General features: G+C 41.6%; 2 protein-coding genes across 2 annotated transcripts in view; both read left to right on the top strand.

Annotated features, from left to right (window-relative positions):
• The window catches only part of LOC115687182 (40S ribosomal protein S13), a 52699-nt gene extending 30147 nt beyond the window's left edge, over window positions 1–22552 (top strand). The window contains exon 6 of the mRNA XM_056318248.1: window positions 22543–22552. The gene's annotated coding sequence lies outside the window, so the exon portion shown is untranslated. The remainder of the gene's footprint in view (window positions 1–22542) is intronic.
• On the top strand, window positions 14277–18433 carry LOC115662849 (transketolase, chloroplastic). Its single transcript, XM_030584937.2, has 7 exons — window positions 14277–14842; window positions 15330–15420; window positions 15534–15639; window positions 15737–16019; window positions 16279–16427; window positions 16520–16673; window positions 17190–18433. The coding sequence occupies exons 1-7, from the start codon at window positions 14318–14320 to the stop codon at window positions 18147–18149; spliced, it is 2268 nt and encodes a 755-aa protein (XP_030440797.2). The 5' UTR covers window positions 14277–14317; the 3' UTR covers window positions 18150–18433.
• Window positions 22553–23150: the final 598 nt, after the last annotated feature.

The following is a 23150-nucleotide window of genomic DNA, read 5'->3' as shown; positions in this document are numbered from 1 at the left end:
ACCACAAAACTTAAACCATAACCATTTTCCAGGGACTGAAATTGAGGATGTGACAGTGTTAGTGGGGTGGTTAGTCTTGTAATTGTTAGTGGGGTTGTTCACCAACTCCCACTCAAGGTTTGAACAAAACACTCTCACTCTCTCTCTCCCCTCATTCTCCCCATATCGGTCGAAGTCTCTCCCTCTCATCCTCTTCATTTTCTCTCCATTCTCTCCCCCTCACGTGAAGAAGCCAGCACCGCCGGAGCATCCCAAGCCGTGGCCACGCCGCCACCGCCGCCGGAACCGCTAGCCACGCCACCATCTCACACGCACCACCACCACTCGGCCACCTCACCCTCGCCATCCCTCCTTCTCTCTCTCTTTCATTTCGGCGCACCACCAGCACCGACCAGCCGCCTTGGCCGCGCCACCGCCGCTCATCGCCGCCAGCCCGTGGACGCCTCGCACCACCGCCACCTCTCTCTCTCTCTCATTTCCATCTCACCACCATCACTGTCATCCCCTCTCGCTACCTTGCTCAGCCGTGACACCACCAGCCCGTTGTCGCCGCCGATCGCCGCTCGTGGGAGTCGCCGGAGTTCCTTGCCGGTCCGGGGTGAACCGGTGACCGCCCAGCCCACTTTCCCCGCCCACATTTGGAGCTTAGGATTTGGGTGAGTGGAAACCCTAAACCCTAATTAGGATTATGTGCATTTTTAGGCAAGTTTAGGGGTTAATTAGGGTATTTTAGGGGTTGTTTAAGTGGCTGGTGATTAGGTTTAATAATGTGGTGATTTTGGTTGCCTAGTGGGATGATTTAAAGGTGATTTAGAGGCCTAGAGTGGTCTGGTTAGTGGCTGATTAATGTGGACTTGAGTGGACTACATGTTGGTTAATCATGATTTGAATGTGAATTGTTAGGGGTGCAATGATTGGACCATGTAGAGGCTGGTTTGTGCATGGTTTGAGATTAATTATGTGATGCCATATTGAGTGCTTGGTGCGGCCGAGAAATGAGAGGCATTGTGGGCCAAGGACATGTGCGATTTCAATGATTTAATTGCATGATTGTTATGTGCCAATTTGTGGATCGTGGCTAAATTATTTTAATTGGCGAATTGGGCATATTGATACGTTGAATTGAATGATTTTTGTAGATTCAATTGATGCCCCGAGTGTTGGATGATATGGCCATGATTTGTGCATAGTGAGTGTTGGCATGTTATGTGAATCATGCGAGTTTGCACGAGTGGCATTGAGTATGTGATCACCTAAATTGCCTTGAGGCGTCGTTTACGTGAGGTTCAGATAATAATTTGTGAATTATGTACGTGTGATCACATAAGCCCTGAGGCGTCATTTACGTGGGGTATTGAACCCGTCCTGATACATTTAATGCGGGACGATGCCCTGATTACCGGAAGATGGCCAACCTGAGGCATCGTTCACGTGGGTTGTGTCATGGATCTGATGCGTTTAACGCGGGTCGGAGATGAATTGGAAAGTGATAGACCTGATGCGTTTAACGTGGGTCGGAGATTAAATGAGAAATTGACACGTGTGCGAAGTGTGCATTAATGAGTGCAAACATGTGCATGACAAGTGTGATTGTGACCAATCGATAATGTGTATGTGCCATTATTGCCTTCGGTGTTATTATTATGTGCCTAACCTGCAGGGTGCTAATATGTTTGATTTGGACCCGAGAGCCTAAGTCGCTTGTGTACTGGACTGTTGTTTGGTTAGTGCTTGTCTGGAGGTGCATATTAGCCTAGTTTAGGTTTAGGGGGTCTACTCGCTGAGATTCGTTCTCATTGTTGTTAAACCCCAACTTTTCAAACCCCCAGTCTTGAGGATGGCAGGCGTACCATTACGTTTTGTGATCCCGGATCGTATAGATCGTTCGGTGACCGAGTACCCAGGTTGAAACGGGGAGGCGTATATTAGATTTTATACTATTGTCTGGGTCGACGAGGGCGGTCCACAGCTCAAGGCCCATCCCTATCTTAGTTGGTGCTATCGGAACGAGACTGGCTTCTACGGACCCCTTAGGACCTTCGATGTTTCATTCGACGCATTAGACCAGTGGGACCCGCATGCTGCAAATGGAGAGATAGCGAGCCCCGATGCCGTGTCTGAGGAGGATTCTGACCCCCGGCCCATTATCTTTGAGTCCGACATGGATTCCAACCGTGAGGAGGAAGAGCCGATAGAGTGGGAGTCCGATCCCGAGCCGGAGCCGATGGAGATGGAGCCAGAGCCGGAGGATGATCCCGAGGAGGAGCCGTTGGAGGTCGAGTCCGAGCCAGAGTTTATGGACTCCGAGTCCGAGTCGTCCGATGATTCGTCTGAGTCGTCGAGATCCGACCCGGATTGGATACCCTAGGGGTTAGCCTTGACCATAGCTAGAGTTTAGGGCCGACACTTTTTGGAAGAGCCCTTTTTAGAGATAGTACCTGACCGCCTCAAGCCACGTACCCATTTTTTATGTTAGTGGCTTGCTGACCCATTTTGGTTTATGTATATTTCTGTTAATGGATATTGTAAATCCTCTTTATTAATGTAAATATGTGTTTATGGTATTTGTTGCTATCCTTGGTCATGTTTTATTATGTACGGGTGTTTGATCGTTTCCGCATGTGTATTATTCTCTGATTTGGGTTTTGGGTCGGCGACGCGTCATGGGACGTCGCACAAATTCGACCGACAGAAGGGATTGTCGTGCGCCGTAGGGTTCGGGCGTGACATATATCGACCTCAATAGTCGACACACATTGTGCTCTTGGCTTTTTGTAATGAAATCAACATGTTATTCCATATAAATTTCTTCATTTAATTCTCCATTGAAGAATACAGTCTTTACATCCATTTGATATAATTCAAGATCCATACTAATTACTAGTATCAGAATAAGGCGAATAGAGGTAAATCTAACCACAAAAGAAAAAGTTTCTTCAAAGTCAAATCCTTCCTGTTGATTATATCATTTCGCCACAAGGCAAGTCTTAAACCTCTCTACTGAACCATCAGCCTTACGCTTTATTTTGAGAACCCATTTGTTCCCAATGGCTTTGTATCCTTTTGGAAGGTCAACCAATTCCCGAACTTGGTTTGATATTAATGACTATTTATTCTTCCATTACATACATCCATTTTTTCCTTATTAGGGCACATTATAGCCTCATTCACGTTCTTCGACTCATTTTCATCTTGTGGAGCGATCATGAAAACTTTTCCTTCGATGTCAAAATGTCGATGGGGAATCCTATTACGACTTGACTATCGTATGAGAGATTGTACTCCTGATGATTCACCACGCTCCATTGTGCTCCCGCTCAGATTAAATAATGGTGGTGTTGTCTCATTAAGTGGTTGCAATTGAGACTGGTTTGCACTCAACTCCCTACTTGTCACAATACTCCCACTGACTTCACTATCACGATCCACAAATTCATATAGTGAGTAATCTCCAACTATTTCGCCCTTTTAAGGAAATTCATTTTCTAAGATTGTGACATCCCGTAATTCGAATTCAGTTATACTTCCACTTTCTTGCTCACTCATGAACATATAACCTTTTGAGTGCTCAGAATATCTTATGAAAATACTCTTTTTGCCTCTTGGGCCTAATTTTCCATACTTGTGAGAGAACTCACGAGTATATGTAGCACAATCCCAAGGTTTTAGAAAGCTTAAATCAGGCTTTTTGCTTGTCCATAACTCATATGGAGTAGAAGTAACTGATTTAGAAGGCACACGGTTAAGTATGTAGGCAGCAGTTAACAAAGCATTATCCAAAAAAGTGATAGGTAAGTTAGCTTGTGCCATCATTGACCTAACTATTTCTATTAAGCTTTTGTTTCTCCTTTCTGCAATACCATTTTGTTGAGAAGTATGTGGAATAGTCAGTTGTCTTTCTATTCCCTTTTCATCACATAAATTTCTAAATTGATCAAACAGATATTCTCGTCCTCGATTGGATCTCAATGCTTTTATTTTTCTATTTAATTGATTTTCCACTAAGCTCATAAGTCCTTTAAAGCAATCTAATGCCTCGGACTTATAAGAAATCAAATTGACATGTCCAAATTGAGTATGATCATCAATAAATATGATGAAATAAACAACCATGTGCCTTGCTCTTACAATTCATTGGATCACAGATGTCTATATGGATTAATTACAAAGCAAACTCAACTATTGTTCCTTTTCCAAATGGTTTCCGCGTTATTTTTCTTTCTAGACAATGCTCGCATATGGGCAAATTAACCTTTTTAATATTGCCCATTAAGCCATCTTTGGCCAATCTATTCATTCTTTTTTGGCCAATATGACCAAGTCTAGCATGCCACACATTCACATTATTCTTATAAGAATCAGATGATGTAAATAAGGAATAATTAACATTAATTTCATAGTAGTTAACATCTAATACAATGAAACCATCCAAAAAATATCCGGAATCATAATAACTTGTACCTAAAGACAAGTCTACACCACTGTTATGGAAGTTTACCTTAAAACCAAGTCTTACTAAAACCAACACTAAAACTAAGTTTCAACGAATCTCTAGAGCAAAGAACACATCATGTAGGAACAATGTGCGTCCATCGCACATAAGTTGTTGACAGGTGTCAATGCCTTTGACCTCCACTCTGGAATTGTTCCCCACACATATCCACTTCGTTCCTTATGGAACTCGTCGGAACTCCACGAAGGCTTCTTTGTCCTTTGCTACATGGTCTGTAGCTCCCGAGTTTACAGTTCACAAATGATTAGATTCAGTTAGAAATACTAAACTAGACACATAAGTAGCACTTTCATGAATGCTAAGGGTTTCTACCTTCTTTGGCTTGCCACAGTCGCGAGTGACCCTTTTTGCCACAGTTGTAACATTTCACCCTTGAAATGTTCTTCTTGAAAGGACGCTTTCCTCTCTCCCATTGGTTGAGCCTCGGTTTCTTCCTTGAAGGACTTGCTCCCTTGCCTTTCCACTTCTTCGACCTAGTAGGGTACTTCCGCTTAGATCCCGAAACTCCATGTGAGCTAGAACCAACAAAGTAAATATTGGTTTCTGGCTTAGCTACCATGAGGCGGTCCTCTTCTAGCTCAAGATGCCGCATAACATCCTTGAAGATCTTGATACCCTCATTGTGGGTCAAGTGGATCTTCATGTGTTCCCAGCTTTGTGGCAATGAATGGATTATTGCTTGTAACTGCTGTTCATCAGTGAGTATATGACCGGCATCCTTCAGCTCACTTATCATATTCGACATCTATCTCAAATGTTATTTCATGGTCTTTCCATGAGACATCTTGTATGAGTCAATACGAATAGTGAGTTATCTCAGTTTGGTCACAGAAGTTCGACCAAATCTTGTTACCAGTGCGACCCATATGTCTTTGGCATTTACAAAACGTCCGGACTCTCGCATGATATCATTGTTCATACTGCTTAGCAGCGTAATGCGAGCAAGAGAGTTTTTTCTTTTCCAAGTAACAAAGGCATCTTTATCCCTTTTGTGCTAGGCAGTAGTCCCATCCTCAGGTTCTTCCATAACCCGGTTAAGAGTTTCGAGTACTTCTTGCTCTTCCAACACATACTAAATTTTGAGATTCCAAATCTCATAATTATCGCCATTCAATTTCTCTCCCTTATTAAGTTCAACCACTATGTTCTTAGTTACTGAAGCTATCGTATCTGAACATTTCAGACATATAAGCACGAATTATTAATGCCCATTTTGATGCTTCATTAGCATCATCATTACATAAACTAATCACATTAATGAATAGTTTCACAAAAGGTCTCAGAGTCAACAGGTCACCATATTTTCAATCATCGTCTAAAAATCCTAATTTGAAATTATCATTAACATAATCATTTATGCAAAGAAAAATTTAGTTCTTCAAAAGTTGTACAAACTTCTAAAAACTTCCCACATAACATGCCATATAATATGGCATTATCAAATAAAAGCCAACAAATTTCCATAATAATATATTTCATAACACATTCACAATTTTTCAAGAACATATAATATCAACTTAAAACATATACACAAATGATTCCAAATCCTAAAATAACAACATCAAGCGTACCTATCCAACATATAGACAAGAAAAGACTCATGAAATTTCTTAGGAAATTTTATTTTCTTTGGAACAAAAATAGAGGTTCTCGGAAAACCTCTAGATTCGGGCAACGGTTTGCGCCGAGACCCATGCAATGCAAGGGTTGACGTTCTCCTTGCCCTGACCCTTATATACTCTTGCAGGAAATTCTCCACAAGCATCTTATAACTTGGACTCTCTAAGATTTCCCTAACCTTATCAAGCATTCTCCCCGACTCTTTAGGAATAGTGCATTTTAGGATTCCGACCATCACATATTTCGGCATTATAAAACCGTTCCAAATGATATCTTGTATCATTTTGTTGACCTCGACGATGTGTGTCATCATGTCATCATTAGCGTCCCATCGATAAAGAGCTAGCCTGATTCTAAGTTTCTCAAGTTTTTGCTTTTGAGCCGCCGTTCTTGGGATTATCAGAGTGTGTCTTTAATGTACCATTGTTCCTGCAATGAATGCAGAACTAAAGGATTACTCATTATCCATGATACATTAAGATAGGAAATGCTTATTCATATACATGTGACCTTGCACTTGTATTTCGAAAACCATAGAGAAATACTAGAGAAAATGCCAAATAATATACCCCAAAATACACATACAGAGGGTTCATCGTGCATTTTCACATTCATAAGTGCAGCAAACATGTCATACGAATACACCATAACGTAGATCATTACGAACATACCGATAACAAAAACGCCCAAATCAGAGTTCAAATGAGCTCGAACGGGCCAAAAAACCGTGCTGGGGTCATTCTGACCGGTTTGAATCGGTCCAATTTGACCGATCAACGGTCAACCGGGTTGGTCAACGAGACAAGTCAACAGGCCGAGTCACGAGCTGGGTCGTCGGGCCGGGTCACGAGCTGGGTCGTAGGGTCGGGATTCGGGTCAAACCCGGATCCACGCTTTGCTGACGTCAGCATTGGCGGTTGGCAGTGACCGATGCACCGCTTTGCCATGATCACACGTGGCCTTCACACGCTGTCATGCCCACGGCGCGTGTTGGCACGTATGGCCTCCTCCGGCAATGCGCCATCCCTCATTTTGCTCATCTCGATGAGCACTTTTTGTCTGTTTAATCCAAAACAAGTTTTGACGAAAGGCACAAATCGAAACATGCATGAACAGTACGTCGACGCGAAGAATACGAGCCAAAAATGAGATCGAAATGAAAAATAGGCAGTATACACTTCAATGCCAAAGGGTATTCGGATGCACGATCAGGAAACAAGTAAGTGGGCTCTGATACCAATGTTGGGAAAACTCATTCCCGATCGACATATTCGAAACATATTCAAAGCGAATTTGATCAATGCGGAAAACGTGCCCAATAACCATCAACTTGTATCACTGATCATACAACATATCACAAAATGAACATACCCGACATTGTCACAGATTAAATGCCACTTTGCACTTGAGAGTGATCTTCGATCGTCTTTCGTATCCACTTACGTTTCGGAGGGAAACCGGAGAAGACGTTACTTTCGAAGATGTGTGTTATTTCGCTTATGAAAAATCACGTTGGTTTTTCCAATGGGTCTACTATTTATAGTAAAAGGCAAATAACCATCTTGCGGACCTTTGTGGTTCATGGCCCGAGTTTGGCCCATCTTGGGCGGTCCACCCATTGTGCCTTTCAGTTTGTATGAATTTTAGACTTCTCTTGAACAAATGATCTTGATAGAGTAAGATTTCGACAATTATGCATACATAGGAAAGATATCAAAACACTATCAGAACACTATCAATTTTACCAAAATGAGGCGTTGGACATTCTTCAGAAGCTAAAATTCGATTAGCTAGACATGAGGAAGGGAGAAAGCTCACAACTTCAGATCCAATAAACAACATACAATCACTTCATAAGAAAGGGTAAGCATTCTTTAAGTTGAAATGCAGAGTCCACACTGAGATTACTTGTCATAGAAAGGCCAATACAGAACAACCTGACGTCAAATTTCATCTTTCATAGTACTAGAATGAAACCGAGTCATCTTTTATCTGCCCTGAAACCTTTAGCCTGAAACACCCATCAGTTTATCTATGCGTGATCCACCACCTACGCTGGTTACGACCATCACACCAAAAAGGCTTCGTTTCATTTTAATAGCATGGGACACACAAGCCACTCCAAAAACACGAAATAAACGAAGAGACCACAATTTATATTCAGGAAACAAAAGAATCGCACAATGTTTGTTAAGACGAAGACCAACAAACTGAATAGACAAATAGACGAAGATCCAACTACTAATAGCGCCAAATGGAAAGACATTGCTATAAGACTAAACTCAAAGAGCTGGTTTCTGCACTTTACCATGAATTAGCTATTGAGCAAGGAGATTGATTTACAAAAATGAGAGCTAATTACAGTGATTACCTCAGGAACCGCGTCTCTATGGGGCGAGACAAAGCGCAAGGTAGCAAAGGAGGAGGAGCGACTCTAGAGATGAGGGACGAGACGAAGAATGCCCGAGAAAGATAGGGAAACGGAGCAACTCTAGAGAGAGAGGAGGAGAGACGCGTGAGAAAAGGGGAAAATGAAGAGAGGAGGCGAGGGCGACGTGAGGGCAATAGGGCGAGAAAGATTGGAAAATGATTTCCTCTCTTCAAAGAAAAGAAAACATTTTCCCTAGTTTTAGAAGGATATTTTCCATTCGTCAGAAAACATTTACCTTGATCACTTATTTTTTGCCCCCCGAACACCGGGAATTATGGAAAATGTTTCGCTAGAAACATTTTTCGTGAAATAAATAGAGCCTTAGTGTAAATGGGATATGTAAAACTTGAATCGAGATAAAAAAGAACACTCCTTAGAAACCGGGCAAATGGAAACCGAGCCCACTCAGGAGAGAATAATCTTACGGATAAATAGATACCGGGCCTACTCAGGAGAGAATAATATCCTAAGCTATGTTTCTTGCCATTATCTTAATTATGGATTTCAGTAAGGTGCACTGTCAGTATAATATATTTTTTACACAAACAATCATTAAAAAAAATCCTTGTCTACTCATTGAATAAATTCATTGATCAAAAAAATTATATACGTATTAGTGCCTAAAATCCTGCTTGTGTAATGATTTTTTTACGTGGCTGGTGTACAAACTAAAAGTCTGTAAATTATTCTCTAATTAGTCAGGCTGCCCAAAATCCTTAAGCCCACATGGCTTAAGCGATGACCAATTTGCTGCAAGCTGTTGGTTCAGACAAGCCCAAGGCCATAAACATCATGTAAGAAACTCTATAAAACCCAAACTCCTAGGAAGCCCATCTCAGGAGCTCTTCCAGCTGGAGAGAGCTGCAGAGCCTTCCATCCTGGAGGTTTTGCTGAGAACTTTGTCTTTTGACTGTGTTCAAAGCTTCAGATCTTGATCTCAAAGATCTAGATAAGAACCGAGATGAAATTTTTTAAGGACATGTTCATATCCTAATCTTACTGGAAATAACTCCAACCACTATCTTTATCGAGACTTGGGAGTTGCCTCCATCCCCTAGGGGCTTAACATCTAGGGATGCCGGGGTCCGCATGAGGCCCCGGACGCGCACAATTGTATGACTTGCCCAGGTAGGGAGAGCTTCAGATCCTGATCTCCCCCGGAGTGGTAGGTAGACCAAGGCATTTCCCCAGGGTCCTTCACTTCCCTGATTCCAAAAGCCTGAGGTGTTGGGGCTAGAGAAAACACTAGATTCCTGCATTGTAATCACTTGTCCAGAAGCTTTTACAGCAAACATCAAGTAAACTACCTTGAGCTCCCGCAAGATTCTTGCTCAGCATCTAGCAAAAAAAGAGAGCGAATGACAAATTGTGCGCGTACACATGTTCGGTGTCAGCTGCTCACACAGTGGTCGATTGGTGACGACTTGGGGTGGTTGAAGTTTGAATGACAAATTGCCTTTTCATTTCCCTTTCCAACCAACTTTAATTAATTAATTTATTCATTGTTATTCTTTTTTTTTTGCTTTTTGGTTGTTGCTTAACAAGTCTTCCGCTCAAAGCGAATTGCGTCCGGTTCTCGACTAAATTTCGTTGCACCAAACGAAATGTCAAATGCCGGCTGCGATTGCTGAATTTCCCTCATTACGGCTCACAGTTGGTTTGGTTTGATTCGATTGATGTTGCTCTAGTGATTAGTTAGGTCTCATTTGGTGGGCTCTAATCTGAATAGGGTTAATACCATGAAAAATTCAAAACTGATATACTTGAGATAAATTTACCCACAACTAATTTTTTGACCACCAAAAACTCTAAATTGGTACACCTGTGACAAATTTACCCTCCGTTAGTTTCCGTTAAATTTTATCATCAATTTGCCAAGTTGGATGACACGCGGCAGTTGACGGATGTGCTAATTTAGAGTTTTACTCCTCTGTTGATCACAGATTTATCAATTTGTAATTTTTTGTGGTATTAATCCAATTTAACGGAAGGTAAATTTATCACAAGTATACCAGTTTGGGATTTTTAGTGATCAAAAAATTAATTCGGGGTAAACTTATCATAGGTGTATTAGTTTTAGGTTTTTTGTGGTATTAACCCATATGAATAATACTATCAATTTTAAATTCTGAGTCCACTAAAATAGAAGAGTATATCAATTCCAAGGAAATCTCTCAAATAGCCACGGAGAAGAAGTAAGCTCGTCTTTAGTTTCAAGCTCAGACTATTTCGATCGAAATGTCCATCAAAATGTATGTCCATTTACTTAAGATGAATCGCATTTGTATGTTGTATTCGATTGACATAAATGTAAATTAATACGATAAGAACGAAACATCTCAAATCAAAATGAAAAATGCTCCTTCGTACATGAACTCCCTCTAAACACATGCAGAGATTTCGTTCATATCTTTTTCAATGCACATACAAAGTGCGTCCTTTTTGTCTATTTCTTAATTGTTTTAGCGGTTGGTCGATTGAGGACTCAGGGTTTCGTCTTGGTCCATTGAGGCATGAACGTTTTAAAAGCTTCAATCAAGTCTCGAGCTCGCCATCGGTGGATTCAAGCGTTGAAAGTCCAAATGGCTCCCACTTGAAATATTCGATCGTTTGTCATTTATCATTTCCGATGCCTGAATTCCACCCGTAGAGCTTGAGACTTGATTATGACTTTTTTTTAAAAATCTTATATCCTTAATCCATCAAGATAAAAACCTTTTAAGTCCTCAATTAACCAAGGGTCAAAACCTTTAGCCCTATTTCTGCATTTGTCCCACATAATTGGGATAGGATAAGATGAAAATGGATAAAAGATACATTGTAAATCTGGCATTGCATTCTTTGTTTGGAAAAATATCCGATATGAGATCAAATAGATGCTATCGAGCGCTCAGTAAATCCAAAATAGAATTGGATAAAAATAGAAAAATCAATAGGTCTAGAATATCCATGTATACTTATTACACAATCTAAGGACCATGAATGAAATAAGGGCCTTTTAGTTATCCGCCCGTAATAGGTTTCCTAAGTGTGCGGAATTTCCAAACCGGTCCCAAACCGCTGTAGGATTTCCAACAGGCGACCCCCAACCCATCCCGTCACCCGAAAACCCGAAACCCGAGCCCCGCCGACGTCTCATTCAGATTTTAAAAAAAAAAAAAAAAACGGGTCGGGTACCCGTTTAATGCCCCCGCGCCGCCCTGCTTCCGCCCCTATTGCCGCCCATGTCGGGGACAAGGAAGATCAGATGTCCGACCGGTCTTACGTTGACTCTGTTCCTAGTATCGGACCAACTAAATTCACTCTAACGTTGATTAGCTTTGGAATCACGTGCAGGCGAATACTTGGAGCGAATGCACAGCTGCAGCGCCATCGGATCGGTGCATTAACCAGTTCAACCAAAATCTTCGTCCAACGACCCAACCAGGTCCACCACCAACCTTTCGTATCTGAAAATCAAGTTTAGTACGAACGTACGTTAATGGTTTTGCAAAGGAACAAATCAATTGCTCTCGTGAATGACAGAGACACATGGAGCCGTTTAAATGGAAAAAAAAAAAAAAACACTTCACGGATGAAGACAAGATTTATTATTATTATTTTTTTTATGTTAAATGCCGTGATGTGCATGGGACTTGGAGTTGCTCAAAGCTTTTGGGGATCGCGGATTTGGGTCGGGGAGACCGGTTAGTGATGCCCGCCTGAAAATTCTAATCGCTCGGTTCGGATCCCACGCAGGTAATGCCCTAAAAGAAGTACCTCGAGAAGTGACTTTGTGATGTATATAACACTTTTCTTTTGAATGAGACTTAATTCCTACATTTTTAAGAAGTGCGATTATTCACGCGCTGTGCTTTTATTTAATTGTGGGATTTCCGCTTCATGGGTGTACCGAAGGCAATAATTAGATGTGGTGTTAAGATGATGGCCGGAGAGCTACTATACTAATGATATTGGTGGTCGATGTCATATGATGGTAGCAAAATGGAATGTCGCCTATAAGTATTGATAGACATTGTTAGAATCTGAACTTTTTCTTATTCTCTAATGTTGTCCCCGAAATTTTTCTGTTTTTTCCAATCTAATTGTGAATTTCCGGAAGCCGTTCCAATGCGATTTTTCCATTGAATGCAGTGATGTCACATACTGTTTTCTCTCTTGATGGAAGGATTTTATTGAGCTATATTTAAAAAGTTGAGGGACAATATCCAAAAGTGAGCAAAAATTTCAAGAATTGGCTGTGTCATTGCCCTTGATCAAAACCTACTTGAACTTGTCCTATTTGGGAAAAAAATATGAAAAGAAATATGAAGAGCCATCCTCACTTTCTATACTCAACATCTCATGTATCTCTTATCTTACAATCATTCGATTCTTCTTTTTCCTAAATTAATTTGCAAATTTTTAAGCACTTTTATTTCTGTCTTCCGAGTGAATTAAAACTACGTTTCTCCATGCGCACTCTTCCCTTCTAACAATTTCTTTTTTGGAGGTCGAATCCTTCGTGACATCGAGAAGGAAGAAGAATTCGCGGCAACAATGAAAGTTATATCGAAATTCAATAAATTAGCCAAAAAAAAAGAGAAAAATTTCCAGATAAGAAAGGTTGGATTTTCATTAAAAGAGTTAGAATTTGTATGGTGGAAATTACCAAAAAGGGGGCGTGCATGCATAGGATATCTACGGCATAAGGAGTTCTGTGGAGAGCCAACTACCTCGGATCCGGCCAATACGACCCACCCTTTCGGCGGCTGAGAAACCAAGATTTCGGACAACTTCAGCCGTGTACAACTTAAAATAAACATCCATTTATCTATCGAAACAACCCCTAAAATCGGCGTACGGTTCCGCCGCTGGAAATCCGTATACACCCCTATTTATCCTAAAGATAGCTGGCGAAGATGTTTGCGATGCTCCGCCGCGATACACGGAGCGAGTGGCGGCTCCTAACGCCGTTCGATTGGGGGGTCGAGAATCAATCGGGCCCACGATTAGGGATAATGACACAGATTATCCATAAACTTACGTGGTTTCGAGACTTTTAGTTTGTTCAATGTGGTTCCTGAATTTTTAACCCAAAGTGCAATGTGATCCCTGGTCCCTGGTAATTTAGTCCCTATACCATATGAAAATGTTTAATATTATCATTCCATTAATTTAAGTTCAGAAAAAGGTTTGAGGACTAAATTTTTTTTTTATTCTGTATGGGGACGAAATTGTACTTACATCAAAAGTAATTGCGCATCAAGATGGAGTTTGGGGATCCTATCGAACAAATTTGTAATTCGAAAACTATTTTACACATAGGACGAAAGTTCGGTTCGGGGATCATTTACGTGGTTATACCAAAGTACAGTAAACGTAGAAAATAAAGATAAAAGGAGTGTAGGTGAAGGCCTTTGCCTTACTTACTTACGGTCAAGGAGGGGGTGGGATGTGAGCTTGACTGACCCCTCCTTGGATCTAACGGTCAGCTCGCCACCTCCCTCACCTGTCCCCCCCATCCCTTTTTTTTTTTTTTTTCTTTTCTGGTTAGACGAGAAGTCCAAGGCGGACCTCGTTAAAACGACCCCTCGTTTCCCATCAATCTCTCCATCACCCGCCTCCCTCCTCTCTCTACAAAACGCCAACCCACCGAAGAAGCAGAAGAAGTAGAGAGAGAAACGCCACCTACCACCTGCCACCAACCGCCGCCGCCGCCGGCCACCACTCTCTCTCCTCCCTCTCTCTCTCTCTCTCTAGCTCCAGCAGCAATGGCTTCCGCCTCCTCCCTCGCCCTCTCCCAGGCCGTCTTGCCGCGATCCGCCGCCGCCGTCCCCCATGGCGCCAGCCCGTCTCCCGCCTCCGACCGCCTCTCCATCCCCTCCCCCTCCCTCCCCGCCTTCTCCGGCCTCAAGTCCTCCCCCGCCGGTCGCGCCCCCGCCTCCGCCCAGGCCCACCGCCGCCGCCGCCTCGCCCTCGCCACCGCCGCCCGGCCCGTCAGGGCGGCCGCCGCCGTCGAGACCCTCGGCGGCGCCGCCACCGAGGCCGCCCTCATCGAGAAATCGGTCAACGCCATCCGGTTCCTGGCCATCGACGCCGTCGAGAAGGCGAACTCCGGCCACCCGGGACTGCCCATGGGTTGCGCCCCGATGGGCCACATCCTGTACGACGAGATCATGAGGTACAACCCCAAGAACCCCTACTGGTTCAACCGCGATCGGTTCGTGTTGTCGGCCGGGCACGGTTGCATGCTGCAGTACGCCCTGTTGCATCTCGCCGGGTACGACAGCGTCAAGGTAAATTGTGCTGCTCTGCTCTGGCTTTTTACCTCTCGTGTGATCCTTGAAATGATCGCACGTAATGTCATTTGATTATCTTGTTTGGATCTGGGGGAGTGACGATGATGCGGTCGTTGCATCGAAGTGGAAGTGATCCGTGCTTTATCTGTTCTCTGAAATTAGTATTGTTTAGCTGATCTTATTCGGTCAGACACTGTATATAGTTTTCTGTCCGTCTGTTTTGTGTAGTTTTTTAGACATTCTTACATCTTTGTTTTATATCGCCTTTTGTTCTTGAATATGAGTATGTCGTTGTAGGATTGAGAAGAATGACAATTGTGAACGAATCTTGTTGTCTTTACTGTTTCTGTTGGTGCACCTTTTTGATCTGCAGCACAATTCAAGGGGAAGAAATGCAAAAAAAAAAATAAAAATAAAAAAATGATTCGACTTGCCGGATCTTTGAGCGACTTGACTTAAAAATGTTTCTTATGATATGAATTAGGAGGAGGATTTGAAGAGTTTCCGTCAGTGGGAAAGCAAGACACCTGGGCATCCTGAGAACTTTGAGACACCCGGTGTTGAAGTTACGACAGGTGAGGGAAGCTCCTTTGAAACAATTCCTGTACGGGATCATGTTCTGATGTTACCGTGCCTGGTCTATACCTTAGGGGTTTTACAATTGGCATGGTGTGTGTGTTCAATGTAGGTCCACTTGGACAAGGAATTGCCAATGCTGTTGGTTTAGCTCTTGCGGAGAAGCATTTGGCTGCTCGTTTCAACAAACCAGACAATGAAATTATTGACCACTACACGTAATACCCCAATTCTTCATTGCGTTCATTAGTTTGGTTGGATTTTACAGACTATTGGTTGATTTAATGAATTTTGTCTTTTGGGTGCTTATTCTAGATATGTCGTTCTCGGAGATGGTTGTCAAATGGAAGGCATTGGCAATGAAGCTTGTTCCCTCGCTGGGCACTGGGGACTTGGGAAGCTGATTGCCTTCTATGACGACAACCACATCTCCATCGATGGTAACACGGAGATTGCATTCACCGAGAGTGTCGACAAACGTTTTGAGGGTCTAGGTTGGCACGTTATATGGGTGAAGAATGGTAACACTGGTTATGATGAAATTCGTGCTGCCATCAAGGAAGCAAAGGCTGTTAAAGACAAGCCTACTTTGATTAAGGTTAGTTTTCCCCTGCCATTGCGGATAGCTTTTGGCTTTTACTTCTTGGAAGAATTATCTTTGGTTTTCCCTCTTTTTAAACTTTAATCTGCTAACGGAGAAGTGCTTAACTGTTGAAACACAAATATGACCACCCACATGGGCACACACAGGGGAGGAGGATAAACATATAGCATACTGTAATCAGTGTTTTTACCTTGATTTGAATGCAATGCGATTATTCTGGCATTTGATAATGAAAATATGCCGGTTTCTGCAGGTAACTACAACCATAGGTTATGGTTCACCGAACAAGGCCAACAGCTACAGTGTACATGGTAGTGCACTGGGGGCCAAGGAAGTTGATGCAACTAGGAAGAACCTCGGATGGCCACATGAGCCTTTCCATGTGCCTGAGGAAGTTAAAAAGTGAGTAAATAACAAAGGCTTCTTATCTCTATTATGTGAGGGAGACCAACATGGTATCTGTACTCCTTGTTAACGTGTATGGTTTTTTGCAGGCACTGGAGTCGCCATGTTCCTGCTGGTGCTGCTTTTGAAGCTGAATGGAATGCAAAATTCGCTGCATACGAGAAGAAATACAAGGATGAAGCTGCAGAGCTGAAATCTATCACTAAGGGCGAGCTACCTGCTGGTTGGGAGAAAGCCCTGCCGGTGAGTATTTGAGCATACTGTAGATCAACAGAATTGTTTTCTAGTTGAAGTTATTACACATTCTCTTCTTTGAGCTGTACAGACACCTATAATTTTGAAACCTTATTGCCGCCTTAAATGTTATTATAACTCTGTTTTTGTATTTTCTGAGTACAAATTTATTTTGAAACCTTATTGCCGCCTTAAATGTTATTATAACTCTATTTTTGTATTTTCTGAGTACAAATTCAGTTTAGATCTAATCAATGAGCTTCAAAGTGTATAATCATCTAACTGATAATATTCAATTTGTATTAAAAGCAAAAGTAATGTCGTGAACACCCAAGAAAAGTTTATGTTTGCCGAACAAAATGTGAATAGTTGTGGGGCTTGTAAGTGTTCAGGTTTCTGATCCATGAAGTTGGTTGGTCAGAGGATTGGTCGACGTCTATTCACTACAACAGATTTGTTAGTCTAGTATTTTTCATTGTATGTCAACTGTAATAATCGAGAGTCCTGTTTTTTGCAATTCTCCAGACATACACTCCAGAGATTCCAGCGGACGCTACCAGAAACCTCTCTCAACAATGCCTCAATGCCCTCGCGAAGGTGGTCCCTGGTCTTCTTGGTGGAAGTGCAGATCTTGCTTCCTCCAACATGACTCTGCTCAAAATGTTCGGCAATTTCCAAAAGGATACCCCCGAGGAACGTAATGTTAGATTTGGTGTTAGGGAGCACGGAATGGGGGCCATCTGCAATGGGATTGCTCTCCATAGCCCGGGGCTCATCCCGTACTGTGCCACCTTCTTTGTCTTCACCGACTACATGAGGGCCGCGATGAGAATCTCTGCGCTCGCTGAAGCTAGAGTCATCTATGTCATGACCCACGATTCTATTGGTCTTGGAGAGGATGGGCCCACGCATCAGCCAATTGAGCACTTGGCTAGCTTCCGTGCTATGCCAAACATTCTTATGCTCCGCCCAGCTGATGGGAATGAAACTGCCGGTGCATACAAGGTCGCTGTTCTCAACAGGAAGAGACCTTCTGTCCTCGCTCTCTCCAGGCAAAAGCTTCCCAATCTTCCTGGTACCTCCATTGAAGGAGTCGCGAAGGGAGGCTATGTAATCTCTGACAATTCCTCAGGCAACAAGCCAGATGTTATTCTGATTGGAACTGGTTCTGAGTTGGAAATCGCTGCGAAAGCGGCGGATGAGCTCCGGAAGGAAGGCAAGGCTGTGAGAGTTGTGTCCTTTGTTTCTTGGGAACTTTTCGACGAGCAATCTCCCGAGTACAAGGAGAGTGTGTTGCCTTCTGCTGTATCAGCTAGAGTCAGCATCGAAGCTGGAACAACTTTTGGGTGGGAAAAGATCGTTGGAAGCAAAGGTAAGGCTATCGGAATTGACAGATTCGGTGCCAGTGCTCCTGCAGGTAAAATATACAAGGAATTCGGCCTTACTGTGGAGGCGGTCATTGCTGCAGCCAAGCAAGTGTCTTAGGCTAAGTGGTACTCTGTTTATCTTGTCATTTTTTCTTGGGATTTGAGTTTTGGAGCAGAGCTTAAATGGAGACGTCACTTAAGAGATCTTCACGAGGTCTCTTGTGCTTTAATAAAGGGGAACTATGAAGTTTTCGACCGCTTGAATTTCCTCAATGCAGCAAAACGTAGATTCAGAATGGAGCAGATTGAGTAACATTGCATTTGTATAAACACTTGGAGCTTCTACTTCTTGAGATTTGTATTGACTTGTGGCTGAATCACATGAAGCACATTTATACTCCACGTCCATCCTTTTGCACTTTGCATGGGTTAAATTCAGCAAAACCTTATTTCCTGTTTGGATTTGAATCTTGAATATATTCAAATCCTTATTTATCCTGGCTATGTGTTCTTTTCTAAATCAAAGGTTCTGAATCCTACATCACGAGGATTTTAATGGGTATGGCTTATCTTACTCCATGAGGTTTGAGGCACGATGAACAAAATGGACGAGCAAGCCGGTTGAGATTTGCCATCAAAACAGAGACAAGTAACTTTTTTTATTTTTTGAACAGACAGAGACCAAGTACCTGGAGCAGAGGTTTTTTCTGGGAAAAGTTTAGCTATTGCGTAGAATAAGCTATCGAATAATATAATCGATAGAACAAGAAAATAAATTAAATAATATATTTACGAGATTCGGTTGATGTGATCTATGTTCATGGGAAGAGCAACAAAGAGCAAAGTTCGCTCATGAACCATATCATTAGTTATATATCGGATGATCGACTTCTTTGCTCTAATAAAAGTATTTGCCTTTACACGAGTTGATTTTATGAATGCATTTCTTATTAATCACTTGTTATGCATATTAAATGAGATTGAGCTATTTTTTTCTACAATAGTAATTATTAATAATTTATCAATGTATAACATATTGAAAGTATGGGTAAAGAAAACACAAAAAATCATTAATACCATAAAAAACTTTTTATCATAGAAAATGCTTAGAGAGAAGTTTTGGTAGATAATGATGATTTTATTGCTCAAATGTTGATAGGGCAACCTATTTATACAGGAGTTCCTCTAGTTACAAATGTTGATCATACCTAGATCCATTCTCTCCTACCAATTTGACGGTGTAGAGTCACTCCCTTATAATAATCTAACTGCTAGAGAGATTCAATTCTCGTCTAACCAATTCGACGATGGAAATACATTTTGGTGGACATCAATTCTCTTCTTACTATCCAATGGTGGAAGTTGAGTTCTAGCTATTGGTCTAATGGTTCTTGTCTCTTCGGATTGATGACTTTGACTATTCGTCCGCGACAATCACCCCCTACAGTTTCCCTATCTTTTCTCGTTTTCTTTCTCTTAGGGTTTGTTTTTGAAGTTTTATAATCTTTTGTCCGGTCTGCAAAAGAAAATTACGCATATCCATCAACCTATTTAGTTATTGCTGAGGTGGCACTGATGTGCTAATCCATATAAGCATTTACATTTCTCTTTTAATGTAAATATCAACTTAAACAAAAAAAAATATGTATCTCAAGGATTCAATTATACAAAAAACAAGATTTAAGATAAAATTGAACAATTTCAAAACGTTAGTGGACTTATGGTACCTTTATCCCCAAAACATACTATCTCCATACTTTCTTCTTCTCTTTGGTATGCTTTGTAATGCATGGATCAAACTACACGTCCAATATTGTACGTGATTAATTTACAGACACGAATGTGATACAAGACACATCACGACCTAGACAGATAAAATTTGAACATGAGATGAATTGATGCACATAGTTCATATATGGACATAAATCGATACTCTTATCGTCACGAGTCTATGTGTTTGAGGCTATAAAATCAAGGAATGCTTACAAAATAATCTATACTTTTTTCATCGATATCAACTTACACCCCCACTATTCAAAATCTATAACTCGCATTCCGAACTATATTACTAGATTTACCATCCCTCGTTGTATCTATCTAGTTACCAAATTATTATTTTCTTTTTGAAGATACCCATATTACCATTCTTCTCAACAATTGTCAGTCATATCTATCCGCAAAGAAAAGTTCCAAAAGGGGTTCCTAACATGAAGAGGACAGTCCCCCTTCATGCTCCTCTTTTCTTGCTAAACTATCCTTCACTTCATGTAATATCGAGTCCATAAATTGGATTATCAATTTAATATTCTAAAAAAATAAATAATCATACGAATGTTAAAAAATTAAATAGTCATATTTCCAGAACTATCTAATTTCATCACTACTGCTGCTACTTTTTTAATTTCCCTCAACTATAACTTTTTCACAATTCAAGTCGAGACACACAGAATACTAATATTGCCGAAATTATTACGTTAATGTGTTGCTTTTGAAACGCTTGTTATATGCATTCCATAAAAATGTTTCAGTTTTCAAAATTCCAATCACATACAATAAAAATGTATCGAAGACTTTAAATCATTTTGTTGCTTGATAAATATCGTGCAAAACATTATCTTTTTTAAAAGAGAACTGAGGACGATACACGTGTTATGTGCGCATGTGAAGACTCGACAACTGTTTAACCAAAAAAAGAGAAATTGGGTACCGAGTAAAGTTGATAAAATGATGTGTTTATATATGTAATTTGAGGTAGGCGAAATATTTTAAGCCAAAAAAATGGGATTGATTTTGAGAAATTAAAAGTGAGACCAACCTCACTTTTATTACACTTAAACAAATGAAAAGACAAAAAACAAAAAGCCCCGACCCGACCCGAAAAGAGGTCCGAAACGGAACATGAACCGCTTCGAAGCTCGCTGGTACGAGGGTGTGGGGTTTTGCAAGGGTTTTACAGAGGCGAAATCCCCATTCAACCCCAACTTCCCACCACCGCCACCGCCATCTCCGCCATGGCGCGACTCTCGAAATCCTCGGCGCCTCGCCTCGCCTCCGCCGGCCTCGCACCACCTCCAATCGCCGCTCCTCCTCGGCGGCCCCAGCCTCCGGCACTTCTCGTCGGGGAACCTCGCGCGGGCGACGTCGGCGGCGAAGGACGACGACGAGGAGCCGTGGTGGAAGGAGTCCGTGGACAAGCTCCGCAACATCGGGATCTCCGTCCACATCGACTCCGGCAAGACGACGCTCACCGAGAGGATACTCTACTACACTGGCAGGATCCATGAGATCCACGACGTCCAGGGGAAGGATGGGGTCGGCGCGAAGATGGACTCCATGGATTTGAAAAGGGAGAAGGGGATCACCATCCAGTCCGCCGCCACTTACTGCACCTGGAAGGGGTATCAGGTGAGAAAGCAAGCCCTTTCCTTTCTGTTTTCGGGTCGTCGTTAGGTTTGTGAGCTTGATTATGGATATTTGGTGATCGAATGTTGTGAAAAGTTGTTGTGGGGTTTGATTCCTGCTAATGAGAGCTTGAAATGTTAAATAATTGGTCTCTGTAATTGACGAAGCTGTCCATGCGCAGTAAATATAGTGGCTTTAATTTCCTGCTCTGTGTAGAAGCTGTAGTCTTGAGCTTTGTCTCGTTTTCGTGGGAAGTATCTTTTTCTGTTTTTAGAGAGCTAGTACCTGTCGAATTCGTTGCTCATTAGCTGTTGGGAAACCACAAAGGAAGAATGACATATGCATTGGGTCGATGAGTTAGTGTGTGTACACGAAACTAGGGAAGGAGTAGATCGAAAGCTAGAATCCCGGAGGGAAACTTTGGAATCTGTAGGCTCCTTTTTGGTTGAAAAACCGTAGTATACTTAGTGCCAGTCCTGAAGAGATCAAATGAAACAATGGTCAATATGGGATACCTGGAGGTACCAAAGAGTAAGCTATCTCGACATCTTGGATGTGTATTTGGTGGATGGGGAACTTGAAGGGTTATGGTCACATGAAAGAAGTGGGGATGAATGAAGTGGAGAAGATCTGGTACCTTATTCGGAGTCCAATCTTAAAAGCATTTTATATGGGATGAAAACATGGTTGATGTTGCTGTATTGCCGTAGAGATTATGCAATCAAGTCTGACCATCTGCACAAAAAGAATGTAGCGGAGATGAGAATTTTCTATATCTTAAGAAAAGACAGGATTAGCAATAACAAAATGTTGGGTGGTTTCATTTGTGGAAGTGAGAGAAACTCGTTTAAAGTGGTTCACATGTGAAAGATTCACTGATAAGTAGAAGAAGCTTTTTGATGGAGTGGACGAAAAGAGGGCCAATGGCAGGAGGAGGAATATCTGAAATTGTTTGCCGAACAATGCTTTGGAGAAGAATATGGAGTATCTGGAAATTTTGGAGGGTTTGGTACTAAAAGTGGCATGAAATGATTTATGTAATTAGTCTCTCTTAGTTGAAACATTTTATGTTATAGTTGGTTGTTGTTGACATTAATTGGTATGAATTGAGTTTCCAGCTTGATCAATTTTATGACCGAGCATAAGTAAAAAAAGCAAACCATTCTAATACAGATTACAGCATGAAGTTCTATCAGCATCAAAGTGACATCAAGACCCAAATAGAAGAATAAGTCCAACACAAAATTAAGTTTCTTAATTTTGGAGCTCATTTAGGAATGAAACTTGGGATTAGGCTGTGTTTAGATTGATTGGACTTGGTTCTGTGCCAGAAAAGTGCATAATAGTGAAAAAAAAGAAACCGTTTTTCAAAAGCAACACAGGTTATAAATAAGCAAATAGAATAGTGACATGTAATATATATGAGTAAACGAGAAGTCAGTAAGCAGCATCGTTTCCATCTTTCTCTTGTTTAATGAACCTTCTCCTTCTTAGTTTGAGTTTGTGAGAAAAGTTTGAAGTTTGGATCTTTTTTCAAACAGAAAAGAAGTGTGAGCTTTCATTCAGTTTAGTATGATCTTAAGACAATGGAAATAAGACTAAGTAAGTTGAGGGACACCTCATATAAATATTTGATGGATGGTTCTTGCATTCAGAATCTTGTGCACCCCTATCAAAGGCATGGGTCCCACCTTCTTTTAAAGGAAAAATTTTACGT

Source organism: Syzygium oleosum, unplaced genomic scaffold (assembly GCF_021117445.2).
Source record: "Syzygium oleosum isolate NSW1041296 unplaced genomic scaffold, Sole_v2.1 Sole_v2.15, whole genome shotgun sequence".
NCBI classification, from domain to species: domain Eukaryota; kingdom Viridiplantae; phylum Streptophyta; class Magnoliopsida; order Myrtales; family Myrtaceae; genus Syzygium; species Syzygium oleosum.
Note: the sequence above shows the minus strand (reverse complement) of the source record. Positions and strands in the feature narration are given on the sequence as shown.